This window comes from Zea mays, chromosome 3 (assembly GCF_902167145.1).
Source record: "Zea mays cultivar B73 chromosome 3, Zm-B73-REFERENCE-NAM-5.0, whole genome shotgun sequence".
In the NCBI taxonomy this organism is placed as follows: Eukaryota; Viridiplantae; Streptophyta; class Magnoliopsida; order Poales; family Poaceae; genus Zea; species Zea mays.
Window position 1 is genome coordinate 230,855,554 of NC_050098.1, and position 23,890 is coordinate 230,879,443.

General features: G+C 42.2%; 1 protein-coding gene across 5 annotated transcripts; it reads right to left on the minus strand.

Annotated features, from left to right (window-relative positions):
• Window positions 1-12,857: 12,857 nt before the first annotated feature.
• Window positions 12,858-19,467, minus strand: LOC100284566 (heterogeneous nuclear ribonucleoprotein A3-like protein 2). 5 transcript variants are annotated; one of them, XR_002267857.3, is made up of 3 exons: window positions 17,860-19,467; window positions 13,419-15,103; window positions 12,921-13,327 (listed from the first exon to the last, which is right to left on the minus strand). XR_002267857.3 is itself a non-coding variant. In XM_023301901.2 (2 exons), the coding sequence occupies exon 1, from the start codon at window positions 19,202-19,204 to the stop codon at window positions 17,861-17,863; it is 1,344 nt and encodes a 447-aa protein (XP_023157669.1). In that variant the 5' UTR covers window positions 19,205-19,311; the 3' UTR covers window positions 12,858-14,271; window position 17,860.
• Window positions 19,468-23,890: the final 4,423 nt, after the last annotated feature.

Consider the following 23,890-nt stretch of genomic DNA (forward strand, 5'->3'; position numbering starts at 1 on the left):
GCTTGAAGTCCACCTCAACGTGGATTAGGGGTGATCGGCAAATCACCGATACCACGGGATAAATTTCGGTGTCTATTCCTTCTAGCATTACTTATTGCCTTGCAATTGATTAGAGTTTTGCTTATTGTTCTTCAAGTATTCAATCTCCGTAGTTGTCTTTCATACATTGTTTACTTATTGACACTAGTAAATTTATTCCTCTTGTTGTATTGATTAAATTTACTTAGTATTGTTGTTTTTAGTCAAAACCGTCTATTCACCCCCCCTCTAGCCGGTGTCCTAGATCCTACAGGTGGCGCACCGGACAGTGTCCGGTGCACCAGGGCCGGGGACCTCGCGCAGAACTCCTCAGCCTCGGAATTTTTCTAGAGCCGGCGCGCTATAATTCACCGGACTGTCCGGTGTACACCAGACAGTGTCCGGTGCTCCAAGAAGACGCGGCTTTGGAACTTGGCAGCCTCGGGAAATCACAACGGCTGCTCCGCTATAATTCATCGGACATGTCCGGTGTACACCGGACTGTCCGGTGTAACAGCGGGGCAACGGCTACTTCGCGCCAACGGTCGCCTGCAACAGCAATTAATGCGCGCCAGAGCGCGCAGGCGTCAGGCACGCCCATGCTGGCGCACCGGACACTCTACAGTACATGTCCGGTGCGCCACCGGACATCGAGGCAGGCCCAGAAGACAGAACTCCAACGGTCGAATCGCAACGGCTTTGGTGACGTGGTTGGCGCACCGGACATGTCCGGTGTGCACCAGACTGTCCGGTGCACCATACGACAGACATCCTCCACCAACGGTCATGTTTGGTGGTTGGGGCTATAAATACCCCAACCACCCCCACATTCATTGCATCCAAGTTTTCCAGCTTCCAACCACTATACAAGAGCTAGCATTCATTGCAAAGCACACCAAAAGAGATCAAATCCTCTCCCAACTCCACACAAATCCTTAGTGACTAGAGAGAGTGATTTGTAGTGTTCATTTGAGCTCTTGCGCTTGGATCGCTTCTTTTCTTTGGCATTCTTTATTGTGATCAAACACTCACTTGTAATTGAGGCAAGAGACACCAATTGTGTGGTGGTCCTTGCGGGAAGTTTGATTCCCAAGTGATTTGAGAAGAGAAGCTCACTCGGTCCGAGGGACCGTTTGAGAGAGGGAAAGGGTTGAAAGAGACCCGGTCTTTGTGACCACCTCAACGGGAAGTAGGTTTGTAAGAACCGAACCTCGGTAAAACAAATCCTTGTGTCACACTCCTTATTTGCTCGAGATTTGTTTTGCACCCTCTCTCGCAGACTCGTTTTTATTTCTAACGCTAACTCGGCTTGTAGTTGTGTTTATATTTGTAAATTTCAGTTTCGCCCTATTCACCCCCCTCCCTCTAGGCGACTATCAATTGGTATCAAAGCCCGGTGCTTCATTAGAGCCTAACCGCTCGAAGTGATGTCGGGAGATCACGCCAAGAAGGAGATGGAGACCGGCGAAAAGCCCACTACAAGCCACGGGAGTGTTTCATCGGAAGAGTCCCGCACCAAGAGGAAGGAGAAGAAGAAGGACTCCTCCAAAAGGAAGGAGAAGAAATCTTCTTCACACCACAAAGAGAAGAAGGAGAAGTCCTCTTCCCACAAGCCGCATCGGAGTGAGGACAAGAAAAAGAGGATGAGGAAGGTGGTCTACTACGAGACCGATTCTTCATCGGCATCCACCTCCGGCTTCGACGCGACATCCGTCACTTCTAAGCGCCAAGAGCGTAAGAAGTATAGTAAGATTCACCTACGCTACCCTCGCATTTCCAAACATACACCTTTACTTTCCGTCCCATTAGTCAAACCACCAACTTTTGATGGTGAAGATTACGCTAGGTGGAGTGATTTAATGCGATTTCATCTAACCTCACTCCACAAAAGTATATGGGATGTTGTTGAGTTTGGTGCACAGGTACCATCCGTAGGGGATGAAGACTATGATGTGGATGAAGTAGCCCAAATCGAGCACTTCAACTCCCAAGCCACAACTATACTCCTTGCCTCTCTAAGTAGAGAGGAATATAACAAGGTGCAAGGGTTGAAGAATGCAAAGGAGATTTGGGATCTACTCAAGACCGCGCACGAGGGTGATGAACTCACCAAGATCACCAAGCGGGAAACGATCGAGGGGGAGCTCGGTCGCTTCCGTCTTCGCCAAGGGGAGGAGCCACAAGATATGTACAACCGGCTCAAAACCTTGGTGAACCAAGTGCGCAACCTCGGGAGCAAGAAATGGGATGACCACGAGGTGGTTAAGGTTATTCTTAGATCACTCATCTTCCTTAACCCCACTCAAGTTCAATTAATTCGTGGTAATCCTAGATATACACTAATGACCCCCGAGGAAGTTATCGGGAATTTTGTGAGCTTTGAATGTATGATGAAGGGCTCAAAGAAGATCAACGAGCTTGATGATCCCTCCACGTCCGAAGCACAACCGGTGGCTTTCAAGGCGACGGAGGAGAAGAAGGAAGAGTCTACACCAAGTAGACAACCAATCGACGCTTCAAAGCTCGACAACGAGGAGATGGCTTTAATCATCAAAAGCTTTCGCCAAATCCTCAAGCAACGGAAGGGGAAGGATTACAAATCCCGTTCCAAGAAGGTTTGCTACAAGTGTGGTAAGCCCGGTCACTTTATCGCTAAATGTCCATTATCAAGTGACAGTGACAGGGATAACGACAAGAAGGGCAAGAGGAAAGAAAAGAAGAGGTACCACAAGACGAGGGGCGGCGATGCCCACGTGTGCCGCGAATGGGACTCCGACGAGAGCTCCACCGACTCCTCCGACGACGAGGACGCCGCCAACATCGCCGTCACCAAGGGACTCCTCTTCCCCAACGTCGGCCACAAGTGCCTCATGGCAAAGGACGGCAAAAAGAAGAAGGTTAAATCTAAATCCTCCACTAGATATGAGTCCTCTAGTGATGATAATGCTAGTGATGAGGAAGATAATTTGCGTACCCTTTTTGCCAACCTTAACATGGAACAAAAAGAAAAATTAAATGAATTAATTAGTGCTATTCATGAAAAGGATGACCTTTTGGATTCTCAAGAGGACTTCCTAATTAAGGAAAATAAGAAACATGTTAAGGTTAAAAATGCTTATGCTCTAGAAATTGAGAAATGTGAAAAATTATCTAGTGAGCTAAGCACTTGCCATGAGACAATAGACAACCTTAGAAATGAAAATGCTAATTTATTAGCTAAGGTTGATTCTCATGTTTGTAATGTTTCAATTACCAATTCTAGAAATAATGATGATGATTTACTTGCTAGGATTGAAGAATTGAACATTTCTCTTGCTAGCCTTAGGATTGAAAATGAAAAATTGTTTGCTAAGGCTAAAGATTTTGATGTTTGCAATGCTACTATTTCCGATCTTAGAACTAAGAATGACATGTTACATGCTAAGGTCGTAGAATTAAAATCTTGCAAACCCTCTACATCTATCGTTGAGCATGTATCTATTTGTACTAGATGTAGAGATGTTGATATCAATGCTATTCATGATCACATGTCTTTAATTAAACAACAAAATGATCATATAGCAAAATTAGATGCTAAAATTGCCGAGCATAACTTAGAAAATGAAAAATTTAAATTTGCTAGAAGTATGCTCTATAGTGGGAGACGCCCTGGCATCAAGGATGGCATTGGCTTCCAAAGGGGAGACAATGTCAAACCTAATGCCCCTCCTAAAAGATTGTCTAACTTTGTTAAGGGCAAGGCTCCCATGCCTCAGGATAACGAGGGTTACATTTTATACCCTGCCGGTTATCCCGAGGACAAAATTAGGAGAATTTATTCTAGGAAGTCTCACTCTGGTTCTAACCATGCTTTTATGTGTAAGGGTGAGACATCTAGCTCTAGGCAACCAACCCGTGCTAAGTTGCCTAAGAAGAAAACTCTTAGTGCATCAAATGAACATAGTCTTTCATTTAAAACTTTTGATGCTTCTTATGTTTTGACTAACAAATCCGGCAAGGTAGTTGCCAAGTTTGTTGGGGGCAAATACAAGGGATCAAAGACTTGTGTTTGGGTACCCAAAGTTCTTGTTTCTAATGCCAAAGGACCCAAAACCGTTTGGGTACCTAAAGTCAAGAACTAAAATTGTTTTGTAGGTTTATGCATCCGAGGGCTCAAGTTGGATACTCGACAGCGGGTGCACAAACCATATGATAGGGGAGAAAAAGATGTTCTCCTCCTACGAGAAAAACCAAGATCCCCAACGAGCAATCACATTCGGGGATGGAAACTAAGGTTTGGTCAAAGGATTGGGTAAAATTGCTATATCTCCTGACCATTCTATTTCCAATGTTTTTCTTGTGGATTCATTAGATTACAATTTGCTTTCTGTATCTCAATTATGCAAAATGGGCTACAACTGTCTTTTCACTGATGTAGGTGTCACTGTCTTTAGAAGAAGTGATGATTCAATAGCATTTAAGGGAGTGTTAGAGGGTCAGCTATACTTGGTAGATTTTGATAGAGCTGAACTCGACACTTGCTTAATTGCTAAGACTAACATGGGCTGGCTCTGGCATCGCCGACTAGCACATGTTGGGATGAAGAATCTTCACAAGCTTCTAAAGGGAGAACACATTTTAGGACTAACAAATGTTCATTTTGAGAAAGACAGGGTTTGTAGCGCATGTCAAGCAGGAAAGCAAGTTGGATCCCATCATCCACACAAGAACATCATGACGACCGACAGGCCGCTTGAGCTACTCCACATGGATCTATTCGGCCCGATTGCTTACATAAGCATCGGCGGGAGTAAGTACTGTCTAGTAATTGTGGATGATTATTCTCGCTTCACTTGGGTGTTCTTTTTACAGGAAAAATCTCAAACCCAAGAAACCTTAAAGGGATTCTTAAGACGAGCTCAAAACGAGTTCGGCTTAAGGATCAAGAAAATTAGAAGCGACAACGGGACGGAGTTCAAGAACTCTCAAATCGAAGGCTTCCTTGAGGAGGAGGGCATCAAGCATGAGTTCTCTTCTCCCTACACGCCACAACAAAATGGTGTAGTGGAGAGGAAGAATCGAACTCTATTGGACATGGCAAGGACCATGCTTGATGAGTACAAGACTTCGGATCGGTTTTGGGCTGAGGCGGTCAACACCGCTTGCTACGCCATCAACCGATTATATCTACACCGAATCCTCAAGAAGACATCTTATGAGCTCCTAACCGGTAAAAAGCCCAACATTTCATATTTCAGAGTCTTTGGTAGCAAATGCTTTATTCTTATTAAAAGAGGTAGAAAATCTAAATTTGCTCCTAAGACTGTAGAAGGCTTTTTACTAGGATATGATTCAAACACAAGGGCATATAGAGTCTTTAACAAGTCCACTGGACAAGTTGAAGTTTCTTGTGACGTTGTGTTTGATGAGACTAACGGCTCTCAAGTAGAGCAAGTTGATCTTGATGAGATAGGTATTGAAGAGGCTCCGTGCATCGCTCTAAGGAACATGTCCATTGGGGATGTGTGTCCTAAGGAATCCGAAGAGCCTTCAAATGCACAAGATCAATCGTCCTCCTCCACGCAAGCATCTCCACCGACTCAAAATAAGGATGAAGCTCAAGTTGATGAAATAGAAGATCAAGCAAATGAGCCACCTCAAGATGACGGCAATGATCAAGGGGGAGATGCAAATGATCAAGACAAGGAGGATGAAGAACAAAGGCCGCCACACCCCAGAGTCCACCAAGCAATCCAACGAGATCATCCCGTCGACACCATCCTCGGCGATATTCATAAGGGAGTAACTACTAGATCTCGTATTGCACATTTTTGTGAGCATTACTCTTTTGTTTCCTCTATTGAGCCACACAGGGTAGAGGAAGCACTCCAAGATTCGGATTGGGTGGTGGCGATGCAAGAGGAGCTCAACAACTTCACTAGGAATGAGGTATGACATTTAGTTCCACGTCCTAACCAAAATGTTGTAGGAACCAAATGGGTCTTCCGCAACAAGCAAGATGAGCATGGTGTGGTGACAAGGAACAAAGCTCGACTTGTGGCCAAGGGATACTCCCAAGTCGAAGGTTTGGATTTCGGTGAAACCTATGCACCCGTAGCTAGGCTTGAGTCAATTCGCATATTATTGGCCTATGCTACTTACCATGGCTTTAAGCTTTATCAAATGGACGTGAAAAGTGCCTTCCTCAATGGACCAATCAAGGAAGAGGTCTATGTTGAGCAACCTCCCGGCTTTGAAGATAGTGAGTACCCTAACCATGTTTATAAACTCTCTAAGGCGCTTTATGGGCTCAAGCAAGCCCCAAGAGCATGGTATGAATACCTTAGGGATTTTCTCATCACTAATGAATTCAAAGTCGGAAAGGCCGATCCTACTCTATTCACTAAAACTATTGAAAATGACTTGTTTGTATGCCAAATTTATGTTGATGATATTATATTTGGGTCTACTAACGAGTCTACATGTGAAGAATTTAGTAGGATCATGACACAAAAGTTCGAGATGTCTATGATGGGGGAGTTGAAGTATTTCTTGGGATTTCAAGTGAAGCAACTCCAAGAGGGCACCTTCATTAGCCAAACAAAGTACACTCAAGACATTCTAAACAAGTTTGGGATGAAGGATGCCAAGCCCATCAAGACACCCATGGGAACTAATGGGCATCTCTACCTCGACACGGGAGGTAAGTCCGTGGATCAAAAGGTATACCGGTCGATGATAGGTTCTTTACTCTATTTATGTGCATCTCGACCGGATATTATGCTTTCTGTATGCATGTGTGCAAGATTCCAAGCCGACCCTAAGGAAGCTCACCTTACGGCCGTAAAACGAATCTTGAGATATTTGGCTTACACTCCTAAGTTTGGGCTTTGGTATCCTAGGGGATCCACATTTGATTTGATTGGTTATTCGGATGCCGATTGGGGCGGGGTGTAAAATCAATAGGAAGAGCACATCGGGGACTTGCCAGTTCTTGGGAAGATCCTTGGTGTCTTGGGCTTCAAAGAAGCAAAATTTGGTCGCTCTTTCCACCGCCGAAGCCGAGTACATTGTCGCAGGTCATTGTTGCGCGCAATTGCTTTGGATGAGGCAAACCCTGCGGGACTACGGTTACAAATTAACCAAAGTCCCTTTGCTATGTGATAATGAGAGTGCAATCAAGATGACAGATAATCCCGTCGAGCATAGCCGCACTAAACACATAGCCATTCTGTATCATTTTCTTAGGGATCACCAACAAAAGGGAGATATCGAGATTTCTTACATTAACACTAAAGATCAATTAGCTGATATCTTTACCAAGCCTCTTGATGAACAAACTTTTAACAAACTTAGGCATGAGCTCAATATTCTTGATTCGTGCAATTTCTTTTGCTAACTTGCTCACATAGCTAATTTGTATACCTTTGATCATGTCTCTTTCATATGCTATGACTAATGTGATTTTCAAAGTCTATTTCAAACCAAGTCATAGGTGTATTGAAAGGGAATTGGAGTCTTCGGCGAAGACAGGCTTCCACTCCGTAACTCATCCTTCGCCGTCGCTCCGTGTCACTCTCCATCTTTGGGGGAGAGAGCAAAAAGACTTTGTCTTTAGTATAATCTTAACTCATTTATTTATGACCAAAGGAGAAGAAAGTACTTTGAGGGCTCTAATGACTCCGTTTTTGGCGATTCATGCCAAAGGGGGAGAGAGTATGAGCCCAAAGCAAAAGGACCGCACCACCACCTTGTTTTAAAATTGGAGTTTTTCAATTGGTAAATTTCAAATTGGTATCTTATTGTGTTCAAAAGGGAGAGAAAGTAGTATTTCAAAAATGATATATCAAAACCCTCTTGAACACTAAGAGGAGGATCTCATTTAGGGGGGAGTTTTGTTTAGTCAAAGGAAAAGCATTTGAAACAAGGGGAGAAAATTTCAAATCTTAAAAATGCTTTGCAAAATCTTATTCATTTACCTTTGACTATTTGCAAAAGAACCTTGAAAAGGATTTACAAAATAGTTTGCAAAAAAAACAAAACATGTGGTGCAAGCGTGGTCCAAAATGTTAAAAATGGAGAAACAATCCATGCATATCTTGTAAGTATTTATATTGGCTCAATTCCAAGCAACCTTTGCACTTACGTTATGCAAACTAGTTCAATTATGCACTTCTATATTTGCTTTGGTTTGTGTTGGCATCAATCACCAAAAGGGGGAGATTGAAAGGGAATTAGGCTTACACCTAGTCCCTAATTAATTTTGGTGGTTGAATTGCCCAACACAAACAATTGGACTAACTAGTTTGCTCTAGTGTATAAGTTATACAGGTGTCAAAGGTTCACAACAAGCCAATTAAAAAGACCAAAGTTGGGTTCAAAACAAAGAGCTAAAGGCATCCCGAAAGGCTCCCTGGTCTGGCGCACCGGACTGTCCGATGGCGCACCGGACAGTATCCGGTGCACCAGGGGACCTCGCGCAGAACTCCTTAGCCTCGAAATTTTTCTAGAGCCGGCGCGCTATAATTCACCGGACTGTCCGGTGTACACCGGACAGTGTCCGGTGCTCCAAGAAGACGCGGCTTTGGAACTTGGCAGCCTCGGGAAATCACAACGGCTGCTCCGCTATAATTCATCGGACATGTCCGGTGTACACCGGACTGTCCGGTGTAACAGCGGGGCAACGGCTACTTCGCGCCAACGGTCGCTTGCAACAGCAATTAATGCGCGCCAGAGCGCGCAGGCGTCAGGCACGCCCATGTTGGCGCACCGGACACTCTACAGTACATGTCCGGTGCGCCACCGGACATCGAGGCGGTCCCAGAAGACAGAACTCCAACGGTCGAATCGCAACGACTTTGGTGACGTGGTTGGCGCACCGGACATGTCCGGTGTGCACCAGACTGTCCGGTGCACCATACGACAGACAGCCTCCACCAACGGTCATGTTTGGTGGTTGGGGCTATAAATACCCCAACCACCCCCACATTCATTGCATCCAAGTTTTCCAGCTTCCAACCACTATACAAGATCTAGCATTCATTGCAAAGCACACCAAAAGAGATCAAATCCTCTCCCAACTCCACACAAATCCTTAGTGACTAGAGAGAGTGATTTGTAGTGTTCATTTGAGCTCTTGCGCTTGGATCGCTTCTTTTCTTTGGCATTCTTTCTTGTGATCAAACACTCACTTGTAATTGAGGCAAGAGACACCAATTGTGTGGTGGTCCTTGCGGGAAGTTTGATTCCCAAGTGATTTGAGAAGAGAAGCTCACTCGGTCCGAGGGACCGTTTGAGAGAGGGAAAGGGTTGAAAGAGACCCGGTCTTTGTGACCACCTCAACGGGGAGTAGGTTTGCAAGAACCGAACCTCGGTAAAACAAATCCTTGTGTCACACTCCTTATTTGCTCGAGATTTGTTTTGCACCCTCTCTCGCGGACTCGTTTTTATTTCTAACGCTAACCCGACTTGTAGTTGTGTTTATATTTGTAAATTTCAGTTTCGCCCTATTCACCCCCCCCTCTAGGCGACTATCAGGGCCTAGCTTCGTACCATGATCAATTCACTCTCTCAAATCTTCAGCATCCATTGCGCTTCTTTCTTGTGTTGACCGAAAAAAGCTCGGTATGATTCAATACATTTTAGGAACCTTTAGTGTAGGGGCAGTGAATCGATGAATTGGAGGACAAACCACTTTTACTAGTTATATCTATTAAAGAGCTGCAGTTAGCAGCACAATCAGTCTGACAATGTATCCTCCCTTCTTGGCAGTCGTCCGATTTGGTTTTCATAGCTACGGACGCAAGCCGATGCCACTCGTACAGTACCTCTCCTTTTGCCAGCGCAAAGCTGCCTCTCCGGTAGTCCACGTAGTCTTCAATTTTGTATCCATATGATCGCATCTCAATGGTTCCGCACCATCCAGACTCTCCGTTACGCAAAGCTTCCTGCCCTGAAAAAATTCTATACATCCCAGATGCAAACATCCTGTTTTACATCACCTCACATCCACCACTTGGAGGCCCACAAAAACATATAAAAATTTGCAACTTGACCCTTTAGTAATTTGTTTTTCTTCTATTTATATGGACCACCAGGTGGTGGATGTGCGGGGCTGCAAAGGAGTTTCTTTACATCCCGGATGTAAAGAATTTCCCCCCTCCAATTGTTGAGGCTAAGACCACTGAACAGTGCATCTGCTCAAAGTTCAAGAGTAGCTCTCTCCATTGCTACAAGAAAGATCCAAGAATTGTTGATTTACTTCGAGGCACTCCATACAGCATGCAAATTGCCAATTGCTGCAAGGCAGGAGTTGTTACCTTTAACCAGGAACCAGCAAATGTTGCTTCCTCCTTCCAGATCAGTGTTGGTCTTGCTGGAAGCACCAAAACATTGTTAAGGTGCCAAATAACTTACTCTTACGACTCCAGGCCCTGGGTACACATGTGGGTGTGCCATTATTGGCAGGTCGATAGAGTTTTTCACCACGAATGGGCGCAGGGCAACCCAACCTCTAAGTAAGTTGCCCATATACTGAACTTTTACATTTTACTTGCTATCAGTTGCTTATGTATGTTCTAGAGATGAGGTACAACTACATCATATTATTTAGGCTTTGTTTGAGTACTCTAGTATTGACCTCAATCCACATGTGTTGAGGTAGATTGCGGTCAATACTATAGTACCCAAACTAGGCCTTAGTGTGTTCCTGTTCCTTGACGATGTTTTTAGGTTACATTAGTTGACAGGTTAGTAAAAATGAAAACAATCTAACAAATGGAATTTGTTCATAAAAGATAAATGCTAATTGATATTTGATGGCAATAAGTTACTACTAGTCTCAACAAAATGCAATATCTTTTTCTTTTTTTGTTTGTTCTTCACAAAGTAATATATTCTAATCGTAGATAGGCCTAGGAAGGATTCCATATAAGTTGCAGTTTTGTCTAGATTTTTTAGCAGAGAGTGTTCTTAACAGAGACATTCTTAATCTGCAGTGACATGGAATGTGATATGCACATATTCCCAATTTATTGTTTGGAAGTCTCAATCCTACCGTGTATCTCTCTCATCGTTTCATAATGACAGAATTGTGAATTGCCCAACATGCTCATGTGACTACCAGAACCCAAGTGGGTCAAACTGCGTGAAGTGACTTTATCTGCTTTTTACTCTTAATTCATGTCATATCAGGGTCCTGTTTTTTATCTGTAAAGTTTTTAATTAGTTTTGTTGTATTTTGTAATGAAATGTGTTTCCGCTATTTGATAAAGTTTCACAAAGTTACGTAGTGCTTCAGTAGTTGAAATAATAACCATTTTATTAAAAATTTTACTAGTATTGTACAAGAACAAAATAGATATCAAATAGGCCCTTCTTTACAATCTTTAATTCATAATGTATGATACAGTTACAAACCATAATGTTTTAACAACTAACATCATATATCCCTCATGCATAAAGTAAATATTTCATGCAGGGCCTTTTGAAAGGAACATAGGGTGAATATCCACAAAGAAAAGGTATTATTGTCATAATCTCAACATAAACACTAGTATTATGTTACTACTAACAATTTTTATCTTGTTCTATAACTTTACCATTCGCTACTTGCATGTATAAATGATTTGCGCTAGAGAACTCCTTGAGTGATACCTTTATATTTGTTATATACATAGTTACACTCGCTTCTCCATGTGTATCTATATGATTTTCCCCAATGGTTGTGTAGGCATATTAGCTATTTATTTATAGAACAATGTGTCTTAAGAAGCAAAACCTAAGAAATTTGCCTATGAAATTCCTCTCCATCTTTATTGTAGGAAGAACATTGTACAACTTTTTATATGTAAATACATGTTGAATCAACTTCTATCACTCATCTAAACAATTTTGTTATTATCGAAAGCTACAATTAAATAGACTTTAACTTAATTACAATGAAGAACGCGTGCTGGCAATGAGTTGAACGTCAAGAAGCAAGATTGGAGGTTAGAGGAATAGGGGTGCCCTACCTACGAGTAGTGTGAAAACAGGACAAATACGGACAGACAGTAGGTAATCTTGTATCCTACCCCAAATATATTTCAATCGTGTTTGAGATCAAATATGGATAGTTAGAAATGGGACAGATATAAGACCAGATATTTATTCGGACAGATAAGTGACAGATACAGACATTATTTGGTTGATGTTGGATACATATCAGAAAATGCTTGAATTGATTATTATTATTCACTAAAATTTAGTTCTCGCATAAGATAGTTACACCGCGAGCATTGCATAGATCATAGATCAACGTTACAATATAACAATAAGTTGAGATCTTACGGTAGTCCAACATAATAGTTTAAATGTAATGAATAGATTCGAATCTCACAATAGTCTATACAACACAATATAGTTTTCAAATAACATAAAATAGTCTAATATAACACAAGATAGTCTAATATATGTGATATATAATCTATTATATGATATGGAGTGATGGAGTTACACATGTGATGTATATTCTATTACTTTAATATAATTTTGAACATTATTTTAATAATTTTGATATGAACTTTAATATAATTTTGAACATTATTTTAATAATTTTGATATGAAGTGTTAGCACACGGCGTTCATTGAGGTCCTCGGCACAAAGGATTGTTAGGAGTGGCAACATCAAGAATGTTTTATTATAATACTATATGTCTATTGTGATCTAACGATTTAATTCCGCCCCACTTAACTAAATATATTGGTGATTTGGTGTAGTAAATACACCACCTCCTGATACGTATGACATCTACCAGAAAAGAGCAACATCTCCGTGTGCATCGATCAGCTCTGGCTTGCACGTGTGATTAATTCCCGGGTGCGTTTTCAAATTTCATGCCTTCTTGAGCATGGCAACAAATTAATTACCAATAATCATATCCTAGAGTCCCAACGCTCTCTATTTATCTTTTAATTGACTACAATCTTGCACCTAAAATCAATTAACACATTTCGTTCTGACACACCCAATTAAAAAAAACACAGAATCCGCAGTGTTCTTCTGGTGCCCCTTCCTCGTGAAGTTGGAAACAAAAGACGAACGCATCAAACTCAGGGCCTATGTTGCAGTGGACTTGACGACCTCATCTTCAACACCGGGCACTGGGCTCACCGCCAAACTCAGGCCGTATGTACACAAGCTCCAAAATGTCAAGTTTCACTTGCCACAGCCTACTCATCTGTAGGCAGTTGGGGTCATCTCGAGTGGGACGGAAAGGTGGCGCAGACGGCAGGTGAGAAAACTTTCGATGGAGCATTGATGTCCTGGGCTAGGTGGATCGACAGTCGACTACAATATAGAACCAAGTGTCTCACCTGAACAAGTGCACATTTCGAACAATAATAATTGAAAAGACACATCCAACTAAATTATCACTTACCACGTCCCTTCTAGTAGTATTATGCAGCGCAAATTGGTGCTACAACCAAATTGTTTCCATCTAAGAGAACCATCGCTCCATCATTTCCAATAAGTTTGGTAATCATTATCGAGAAAAACATCGAGAGGACAGAAACGACTACCATACATATGAACATCATCTCTACAAGCTACGAATTAATGCACACCCATCAATTTACCGAGTTACTCAGCAAAGGGAAACCACTTACAAAGAGCAGTAACAACCACCACTAACATATTGCGACTGCAGCCACTGGTGTCTACAGGGCTACCAGGCACATGGAACGTGCTTCTGTTTAATTTCCTGATTAGACCTCAAGAATATATCTGCTTGGGTAAAAAACATTTTTCCGTAGTTCATGCCTCACGTATATTCGCTAGAGTTAAAAACATTTTTGGGCAGTCGATTACATTATTTCGGAGTGAACAGCAAACCAAATCAAAACAGAAGACGTACAAACAAAGATTCCAAGATATATAAAGGCATTACCACAAAGAACAAAGAATCATAATATGTAGGCATTGCAACGTAGGTACAAATTTACATCGAACATGTACCACTATATATATAAATAGTGGCACAATTCTCATAGCAGGAAAAAAACACCTCAGTGGCTTTTAAATTGGCTACTAATAAACAATCAATAAGAACCAAGACTGCAAAATGCTCAATTCCAAATTCTAGGCCATTCTTGTTCACCTAAACATAAGATAATGTACACAAAAACACAACTTGCTTCTTTCCAAATTGTAAGGCTCCGTAGCTAGCTTTTTCGAGATACTCATGTATCTAGACATAATCTATATCTAGACGCATATCAAAAATCATGAACCTAGAAAAGAACAAATCACAATCAGAAATTAGGAATATTACAACTATCACCACATTGACCAAGGCAGATAACTGCATCATTTACCCTCAATAACACAATCCAATCACTGTAACCTTTTAAGCAAAACTAACACCTCCACAACACAAACTAAAATTTTCATAGCAGCAAATGTCAAACCTAGCTTCAAACAAACGTGAGATAATTTTTCTAAACTTGTAATCATGGAGCAGATCAGATCAGACCTATCTACAAATAAAAAATAGCAACAAAAAGTTGACTTCAGGTTTCGATATGACCTGTAATCTCCAGTTACCACCAAAGTGTGGCTCATGGTTCCAATCTAACAATAACCATATTAACTATAATGAGATATTTGTGTCGCAGGGGATATAACTATAAATTGGACCTTATAGAAAAAAAGAGAAGGTGCATTACAATCACCAATCATACATATAGATTGCCCTTGGTCCACCAAAAATATACACAAATAGAAAGCCATAAGATTAAACACATCATCAGACCATGAAAATAAAGGGATTTCATATGATAATACAATGATAATCAACACAACATACACTTCATGCAAGGTCTTTTATCTATATAGAAAATGAAACTGCAAAGCAGTCATAAGTACATGTGAAGCATTATCACAGATAAGCATTATCACAACTATCACAACAAACTAGCTTCATGTATCCCTTAGCAGCAAAATTTAGGAGTGCAAACTCATTCCACATTTCAGATCAGAAGTAGCCAGAATATGCAAGACATCCATGTAACAACACTTCTGAATTCAGCACAAGAAACGGATATGCTCCCAAGAGGCAAACACCTGAGTCACACATTCACTAGAATTCAATCAATAATTCAGCTGAGTACATATATAAATACAAAATATATACAATACAACATTAGAATATAGATATATAATGTTTGATACATTAAGCATACAAACTATTAAACTTAGAGACTACATTTTTTCGGAGTATGCAATATCAAATATAGCAGTTTTGATAACAAAAAATTGATCTTGCAAACCTTTAAATGCAAATATAACGTTTGGTTCAGCAAGAAGATTGCAAAACATTATTATAACACAATTAAATATATTAGGCAGTAAAAATTGGATCAAACCATATTGCTGATGATATAAGAAAATATCCAAGCTGGTTGAAAGATGTTAGTCGTAGAATCAAAACAAGGTGGATCAAGTGATGTCAAACATCTAGCGTTCTGTGACAAGATGGTACCACAAAAGTCGAAAGACTAGTTTTATAGGATGGCGATTAGACCTGCTATAATGTATGATGCAGAATGTTGACCACCTACAAAAAGACGGCATGTTCAACGGGTGACCAAGCGTTGTGAAAATGTGTACGCTGCGTTGGATTTGTGGCCATACAAGACTATCTACAGCAGTCTACCCATAGTTTATCGAAAAGCACTGTTTTGCATTGTAGATTGCACTGTTCGCAGAGTGGAGTTTAAATATGGGTATGTTGGAGATATCTTAAGAAAGGATTGAGTCCAGAGCGATGATACAAGATAGACTAAGGTTAGCACCAATTGAAGAAAAGTGTGTCCAACAATGGTTGAAATGGTTCAAACATGTCCATCATAGACCTCCAGCAGTGCGTACTGGGATCCAAGGGCACGATGGCAATAAGAAAAGAGGCAGGGAAAGGACGATGTTGACATGGGAAGCGACGGTAAAAGGAGACTTGGAAGAATATGACTATATGAGCATAAAAACAGTTATCCATGTGCCTAAACCTTGACTTGTAGTTTCTGTTGGGTTTCAACTCTAACTTACCTCAACTTGCTTGAGACTAAAGAGGCTTTGTTGTTGTTGTATAAAAAATGTCCAAAAAAACTTGAAAGATTTCATTCATGAATCATCACCATAAAGAAAGCACAATGTCTAATGGACGAAGGTTAAATTTGTTTTTTCAAGCATTTCACATTGGCCATGATATACATGCAATGCTAATAGAAATAGAGATAACTTCATAAAGCATATGAAGTTGCCATGCGTAACATTGCAGAAAAAAATAGACCAAACAAAACATCTCTAGCATTCAAATACACATTTGAGGGTTGTCAGTGTATGCGACTAGTAATTTTATAGTATAAAACAAGGAAATAAAATATTTCGGATCAACACCTCAAGCAATACATGCATTATTAAATTTGCGAAACAACATAAGTTCTACAAAAGGGGTTCATTCACAAAAATGTGACAATGCACATGCTCAAGTACCAAATTGGAGTCAAGGTATGTGTATCAATAACATGAATACTGAAAAACATGCACGGGTAAATAATTGTACAAACCACTAATACCAGTAAAGACTATGATAATAAGACTGAGTAAAAAGAAAAGGATGCAAATAAAAGGACTGATCAAGTAGTGGAGAAGATCCAAATGCACCTATTGACAAAGCAAACAAAGTAAACCAAAGCTTTTAACAAAAAAACAATAAATATAGGTACACATTTTACAGGATGTCTGGATACCATATCTACTGCAACAATTCCAGCACGCAATGAAATCCTAAACGGGTCATCATACCAATCTCAGATGTCAACAAACATCTAGCATCAAGTATGAACCAGCAAGGTGAGATACTTAGATCAAGTAACTATCCAAGACATACACATTATTGGCCATCATCATGATAAAACTTGAATACCAAATCTTAGAGACCCCAAGCATTAAGAGATAACAAATTAGAATCCAACAAGCACATGTGCAAGAAACTAACAAGTGCAGGAATGAACTCTTGTCAAATAAACAACCGAATAAATTCGGTGGTGAAAAACTGAAAATGATGGGTGGTGCAGCCAGACCAAAAAAGGTGTTATGCTATGCTCTGAGAGTACCTTCCACAATACCAAGGCAAGTCTAAGGATAGACCCATACACCCAAAGTGAAGTTTCAGAACAATAAAACAAGACAAAATAATGGCAAATACAGTATGGAAATTAAGGTCTACTACGCTGACTCATTCACAGTTATCAATCCTTGAAGCTATGCCCACCAATCAACTTCATCAGACATGTAATTATCTCAAGTATTTTACAAAGCATCATAAGAACTTCAATCACCAAGAAAACCAATAAAATCAGAACAAGTAAACAATACTCAGCCAATCACTACTTGTTAGTGCACCAATGGCCTTAAATTTCTTACAAATCATTGGAGCTTAATCAATGAAAATGTTTGATTTCCCAGCCATTCAATGAAAGCAAAGAAACTAACACTGTCAACATAATTCGCAAACACATTAGTCAAGTACTCTACTTCATCCAAGAGAAGCTAAGGAAAAACATCTACAGGTCAATGCAGATTTCACCACTGTTTTAAAGGTGTCGCCTAGGCGTCCAGGCAGTGGTCCAACGCCTAGGCGCCTTGCATCGCCTAGGCGCCACCTAGGCATCCAGGCAGCGGTCCAATGCCTTGTCTCACCATACCACTTTAAAAACCATGGATTTCACTATACATCCAGGTTTCAAAAACATCATACTGGAACAGTAACTAACCTATAGATATAACTAATAACATATGGAAGCAGTGTAAATGAATACCTTAGAAATAAGGTGGCACGTTGGGATACATAGGAGGAGCCCTGCCACCTGGACCAGGAGGAGACATTCCACCTTGAGGGTCCTGGCCCCGGAAACCAGAACCTGGAGGTGGGTAGCTCCCTCCATCACCAAATGTGCCTGCAGGCAGCCCACCTGCTCCCTGTTGTATGCGGTACATAGAGCCTCCACCAATTCCAAGGCCACCATATGCCCCCATCCCAGCAGCACCGAACTGAGATGATACACCAAATGAACCACCACCCAATCCGCCAGGCCCAAATGCACCAGCCCCAGCACTAGCCAAACCACTGGGCACCTGGCCTCCCATCGACCCTAAACCACCTGCGCCACCTCCACCCATGGAAGATGGCATGTTACCATAAGGATTTGGACCCCCAAACCCGCCGCCAACACCACCAAAACCAAATGAAGGCATACCAGTACCAGGGACACCATACTGTGCTCCCATTTGTGACCCAAGCCCAAGCCCTCCCTGAATGTCCTGCGGACCACCCGGCAGTATCTGCTGCTGCTGGTGATTGCCAGGTCCAGGTTGCTGTGATTGCCCCTGCTTCTCCTTCTTCCCGTCTAAGGCAAGCTTGCATACAAGCTGGTGGCCGTCAATTACCTTCACCGTGTCCACTAGGGAGGCCTGCGCACCTTCTGGTGTCTTGTATACGAAGAGTGCAAAACCCCGGAACTTGCCCGTCTGCTTGTCAAAACCCAGCGGCCCCTCCTCAATCTCGCCATAGGAGGCAAAATGCGCAAGGAGACGCTCTGATGCCATGTCTGCCGGAACGTTACCAACGAAGATCTTCCGGAGCGACACATCAGACACAGGAGCACCGCCACTGCCGGCGGGCCCACCGGCGGGCCCACCAGCCGAGCCGGCGGCGGCGAGCTGCGTGACAGTCATGCGACCGTCGATCTTCTTGGATGGCTCCTTGAGCGCGAGGACGGCGGAATCGGCGTGGCGGAAGGTGACGAACCCGTAGCCCTTGGACCGCCCCGTGGGTTTGTCAGTGATGACGACGGCCTCCTCCAGGTCCCCGTAAGCGGAGAAGATGGCGCGGAGCGAGTCGGATGTGGTCTCCCAACCAAGCCCCCGAACGAAGAGCTTGCGGAGGGCCGGGTCACGGTCGGCGGCTGCGCGCACGGCGTCGAGCGCTTGCGAGGAGACGAGCGCGGCGGCGGCCGCTATGTCCGCAAGCTGGTCCCGGGAGAGCGGCTCGAGAAGGCGGATGACGTCGTCGCGGGTGAGGCCCAGCGTGGCAGCCCCACCGGCGGGAGAGGCGGTGACGGCACCGTTCTCGTCGGGCTTGCGCTTCTTGGAAAAGGGGTCCATGGGGGTGAGGATAGGGAAGGAGAGGGCTTGGCAAAACCCTAGTTAGGGTTTGGCGATGTGCGGCGGCCGGGTTAGAACTTGGGACGAGGAGGACGACGGAAAGAAAGAGGGATCGGCGTGCTTTTATCGACCTTCCAGAAACAGGATTTCTTGATTGGGGAATCGGAAAATTAACATGGGCCGGGCTCAAACTAAATTTTCACAAACAAAAGCCCTTTACATCTGAGCGTAGGCCTCTTTAGAATGGATGATTAGTAAAACGTAAGGATAGAAGGAAATTTTTCAAGAGTTTGGACCTCATGTTAAAAAACATCTAAAATCTTACTACAATGCTCAATTTTATAGGAATTTTATAGAATTTATAGCAACTTACTCCTTTGTTCCAAAAGGACCATATAGAAAAACTTCCCATATATTTTTAATTCTTCAAATCCCTTTACTTTTCCCTTGTTCCAAAGAAGGCCGTAAAATTTCCTTTTGAAAGGGGCCCAAACTCCTACCATCCCGATCTGAAGTTTAATATGCCTTAAATCGCGTATAGAACTAAAATATATAGTATTTGTATCTGTATTTTACATAATATTAAACCAACGATTGAATCGTATCCATCATAAAGGATCTGGTACTTTAGAGCATGAACTGATTCTGCAGGTTCTGATTCATAAAGGATTTGGTCCAAAGTGGATTACCTGGACTCGGAATATCCTTCGCTCTGGCACTTCTTCGGTGTTACTCAATGGAGTCACAGGGAAAACCTTTCATTGTAAACGCGGAGTCAGACAAGGAGATCCCTCTCACCCCTGTTGTTTGTTTTGGCGGTTGATCTCCTTCAGAGTATTAACAATAAAGCCAGACATCTGAATTTGCTTTAGCTACCTCTGTCAGACAGTTGTGAACAAAATTTTCCTATTGTTCAATATGCTGATGATACTCTCTTGATAATGGAAGCATGTCCAAAGCAGTTATTCTTTCTAAAGGCAATTCTCAATTCTTTTGCAACCTCAACTGGTCTAAGGTGAATTATAACAGATCAAGTATGTATCCGATAAACGTTAACCCTGGGAAAATGGAGATTCTTTCAAGAACACTCAATTGTCAGACAGGAGCAATGCCTTTCACTTACCTTGGATTGCCTCTGGGTCTTTCAAAGCCACAACTTCAGCATTTCTTATTTCTAATCCAAAGAATTGAAAAGAGCCTATCATGTACCTCTAATTTCCTATCTCAGGCTGGGCGATTGGAGTTGGTAATTTCCTATCATCGGACCTCGGTCCGGTGCACTAGACCACCTGGGTCCAATGTCTACTTCGTAGGCGATCGTTGCCCAATGACTAGTTAACGTGGTATACTATCTAGTGGCACACCGGACTGGTCTAGTGCCAGCTCAAGAAGGAAGGTTCCCAATCAGATACCGGAGATGGCTGCACTATTGGAGGTTTGGTGCACCCACGGACAGAGGCTTTCCTAGTTTATCTCCAATGACTATTTGGGGCTTGGGGGCTATAAAAGGACCCTCTACGCTCCTAACTAGGACACAACAGTACCAAGCAAGTAGCATACAAGCGTATTCTCATATCCTATCCTTATCTTGTGCATTCTTTGATAGATTAAGTGATTAGAGCGTGTTCTAGTCAAAGAGAGAGGTGTGTATGCTATAATATTGCATAAAGAGCTAGTGTCTGATCTTGAACAAAGTATTCGAGTTGTGATTCTGCCAGAGAGCTACCAAAGTTGTAGTAAGCCTTAGTTCTGTTGTAACTCAACATCGATATAGTGTAAGTCTCGGTGAAGTAAGAAAGTTCAATAGAGTTTAAGTTTTTATTAATGCCTATTCACCCCCTCAAGGCGACATCCAAGTCCTTAGTACCTCAAAAGGTACTTTCACCCGTATAGAACCAGAATCGGGTAACACAATTATAGTAACATGATTTCCCATTTTTCTCTATCCACTTGCAATGGAGGGATATATTAAAGGGAGAATGACATGATAATTACAAGTATAAAATATAGTGAGACATAAAAAATGAGAATGCACAAGTTGAGCAATATTAGCTTCATTTATTTATTATGTTTTCCTTGGTTACATATGATTAAAAGGGTACCTTCATAGTGCCCAAAGGTATTTTGAAGAAATTCATAGCTTACAACTTCAGATGCGGAGTAATCTTGTGTGAGTGCACATGAGAACAGTAAAAAGCCCTCGTGATGCATAGGTAATGTGCCCCTGTTTATAGGGGAAACACGACGTACAACTTTGTATGAAATTACATTCACGTCCTCAAATCCTATACATATGATATATAGAGCCCATTAAGGGTGTCGTTGTATTCTCCTCTTAGAGATGTGTACCACACGTTGCTTGATTCTTTCTGTCTCATAATCTGCTTCAAATGCAGCGAGGTATTTCGGCTTACCATCAGTGCTTAAGCTATTACTTCTTCTTGTACCCTTAGGTGCTTTTTGAGATGAATGTCACTTTATTGTCTTGAAAGAAACTTAAAGATGATCGAAGTTTATTATTTTGAGGACCTTCGACATAGGTAGACCTCTAACACCTATAATGGTTAATAAGGCACGATAAGTCCATACTTTTCTATGATGCTAAGATATGATTGCCATCCAAATTGAGACGAGATATTTTGCTCCTATCACTCGAGTCATTGTCATCATGCTTCGCGTACTATTTGGGATGATGACAAAGAGCGTACCATATGTGCTCTAGCTTGAACTTGGTTTCTCCGAGCTTGTTGCACAAACACTCCTTGATTGCTTCAAGCAGCATAACATCATCTGCTCCACTTGACCAGGCCATATATAAGTGGTTGTAGATGCCATTAAAGAGGGTGATCTTTCGATTGCTTGTCGATTACCGATCCTTTAGTTGCTTTTGGGTATGGTGGCGAGGAGTTTATATGGTAGAGTCGTACATGTTGGCTATTTGCCCCTATCGATCCCTTTTGTTGTTGCCATTAATGGACTCCACCGAGTCTAGTAGCCACATGTGGACCTAAAATATGAACTAAAACTATTGTGGACCTAAAACATGTGTCAACTTTGAAAGTTAGGTTCGAAGCGGTATCGGTGTCACATCTTGGGGGCACTATCGTAACTTTAGGAGGACGAAATGAAGAACATGCACCATATGGAAGAGGAGCACGATAAAAGAGAGGAGCAAACAGAGAAGGGGATGGAGGAGGATCACCACATGGAGGAGGAGCGCTATGATCTATATGCACTACACCACGGTTGAGTTTTATAGACCCTTGTTAGGTATCAATGGTTGGTTGCTAAACGCTGGGGACTTTTGGTTGGTCGCTAAAGGTGTTTGTAGCCACGACCTGTTGATCGCTAAAACTACATAAATTTAATGACTTATGGTGGGTCGCTATAGAAGCAAGTGGACATCCAACGGTTTGTCACTAATCAACTTTAGCGGGCCTTAGCCACAGCCCCATCTCCCCATGTGTGCCAATCCCTTGCGCTAGGGTTTGACTCTATTGCCAATTGCCATTCATACCCTCCCTCTTCTCCATGGTCGCCTCTCCCTATCGTTGCTATCCTCTAGTGCCCTCGATCCTCCCTCATAGTTCCTTTGCACCACCACCTACTCCCACCCTCCTCCTCACAGTCGTCACTGCTAACCATCCCTAGTCCCCACAGGTGATGATGTCGAAGCCGAAGTCGTCGCCTCCGGCGAGCCCCACCATCTATGCTGCATGTCGCCCCAGCCGACGCTAGAGTAACCCCTATGGTTGCTGATCTACGTCGGGCACCCACTGTTTGTAGACGGATCAACCACAACACAGCGGACCGACAGTTGGTCGCTAAAAATATAATAGTAGCAACCGACGACCAGTCGCTAAAAAGATGTCGGTCGCTAAAGCCTTTAGCGAGGCATTTACAACGACCATCTTTATAAGTCGCTAAAGGTCTTTAGCGACGAACAGTAGGTCGCTGAAGGTGCTTTTAGCAACCAACCGTAAGTCAATGTAAATGAATCGTCGTGTAGTCATGGAGAAGCTCCATATGGATATCCATATGGGTATGAAGGAGGGTATGAATAAGTAATGGTGGTGGATGAGTGTTAGTGGTAGGAGGTTTTGTGGAGGGGAGGGAGAACATCCATGGAAGATTGATAGGGATATGGAAGAGGAGAATATGAGTATGAGAGGTTTTGGAGTGAGGGAACAATGATAGGCACAAACATCCTCTCGATGATAGTGTATTAAATAAGACCCCTATGTAGTAGGGGTGTTAAGAAGTTATGGAGATTGGTCATTGACCAAGTCAGCGGAGGTTTGAAAGTTTGTACTTCACTTGAGACTCATATTAAAATACAGAACGAGAGGCTACAACATGAAGAAAAATGAGTGAAATTTTGAGCGAGGGATGTGAATATATCCAAGCACCCCTTTACTTATAGACCAAATTTTAGTTTTTAATGTTTTTGGACTTTAAACAATTCAAAACAAATAAACTCAAATAACTAACCGACGTATACTACGTGGACCAATCAAAATGTACCGTCGCTAGAGCCGATCGATACCAAAACCAATGAAGATGGACCGTACCAAAATTAATCAAGACCTACCACATATAACCATGGTTGATATCTGTCGGGGGCCATAATTAGGGGTACCCCCAAGACTCCTAATCTCAGCTGGTAACCCCCATCAACACAAATCT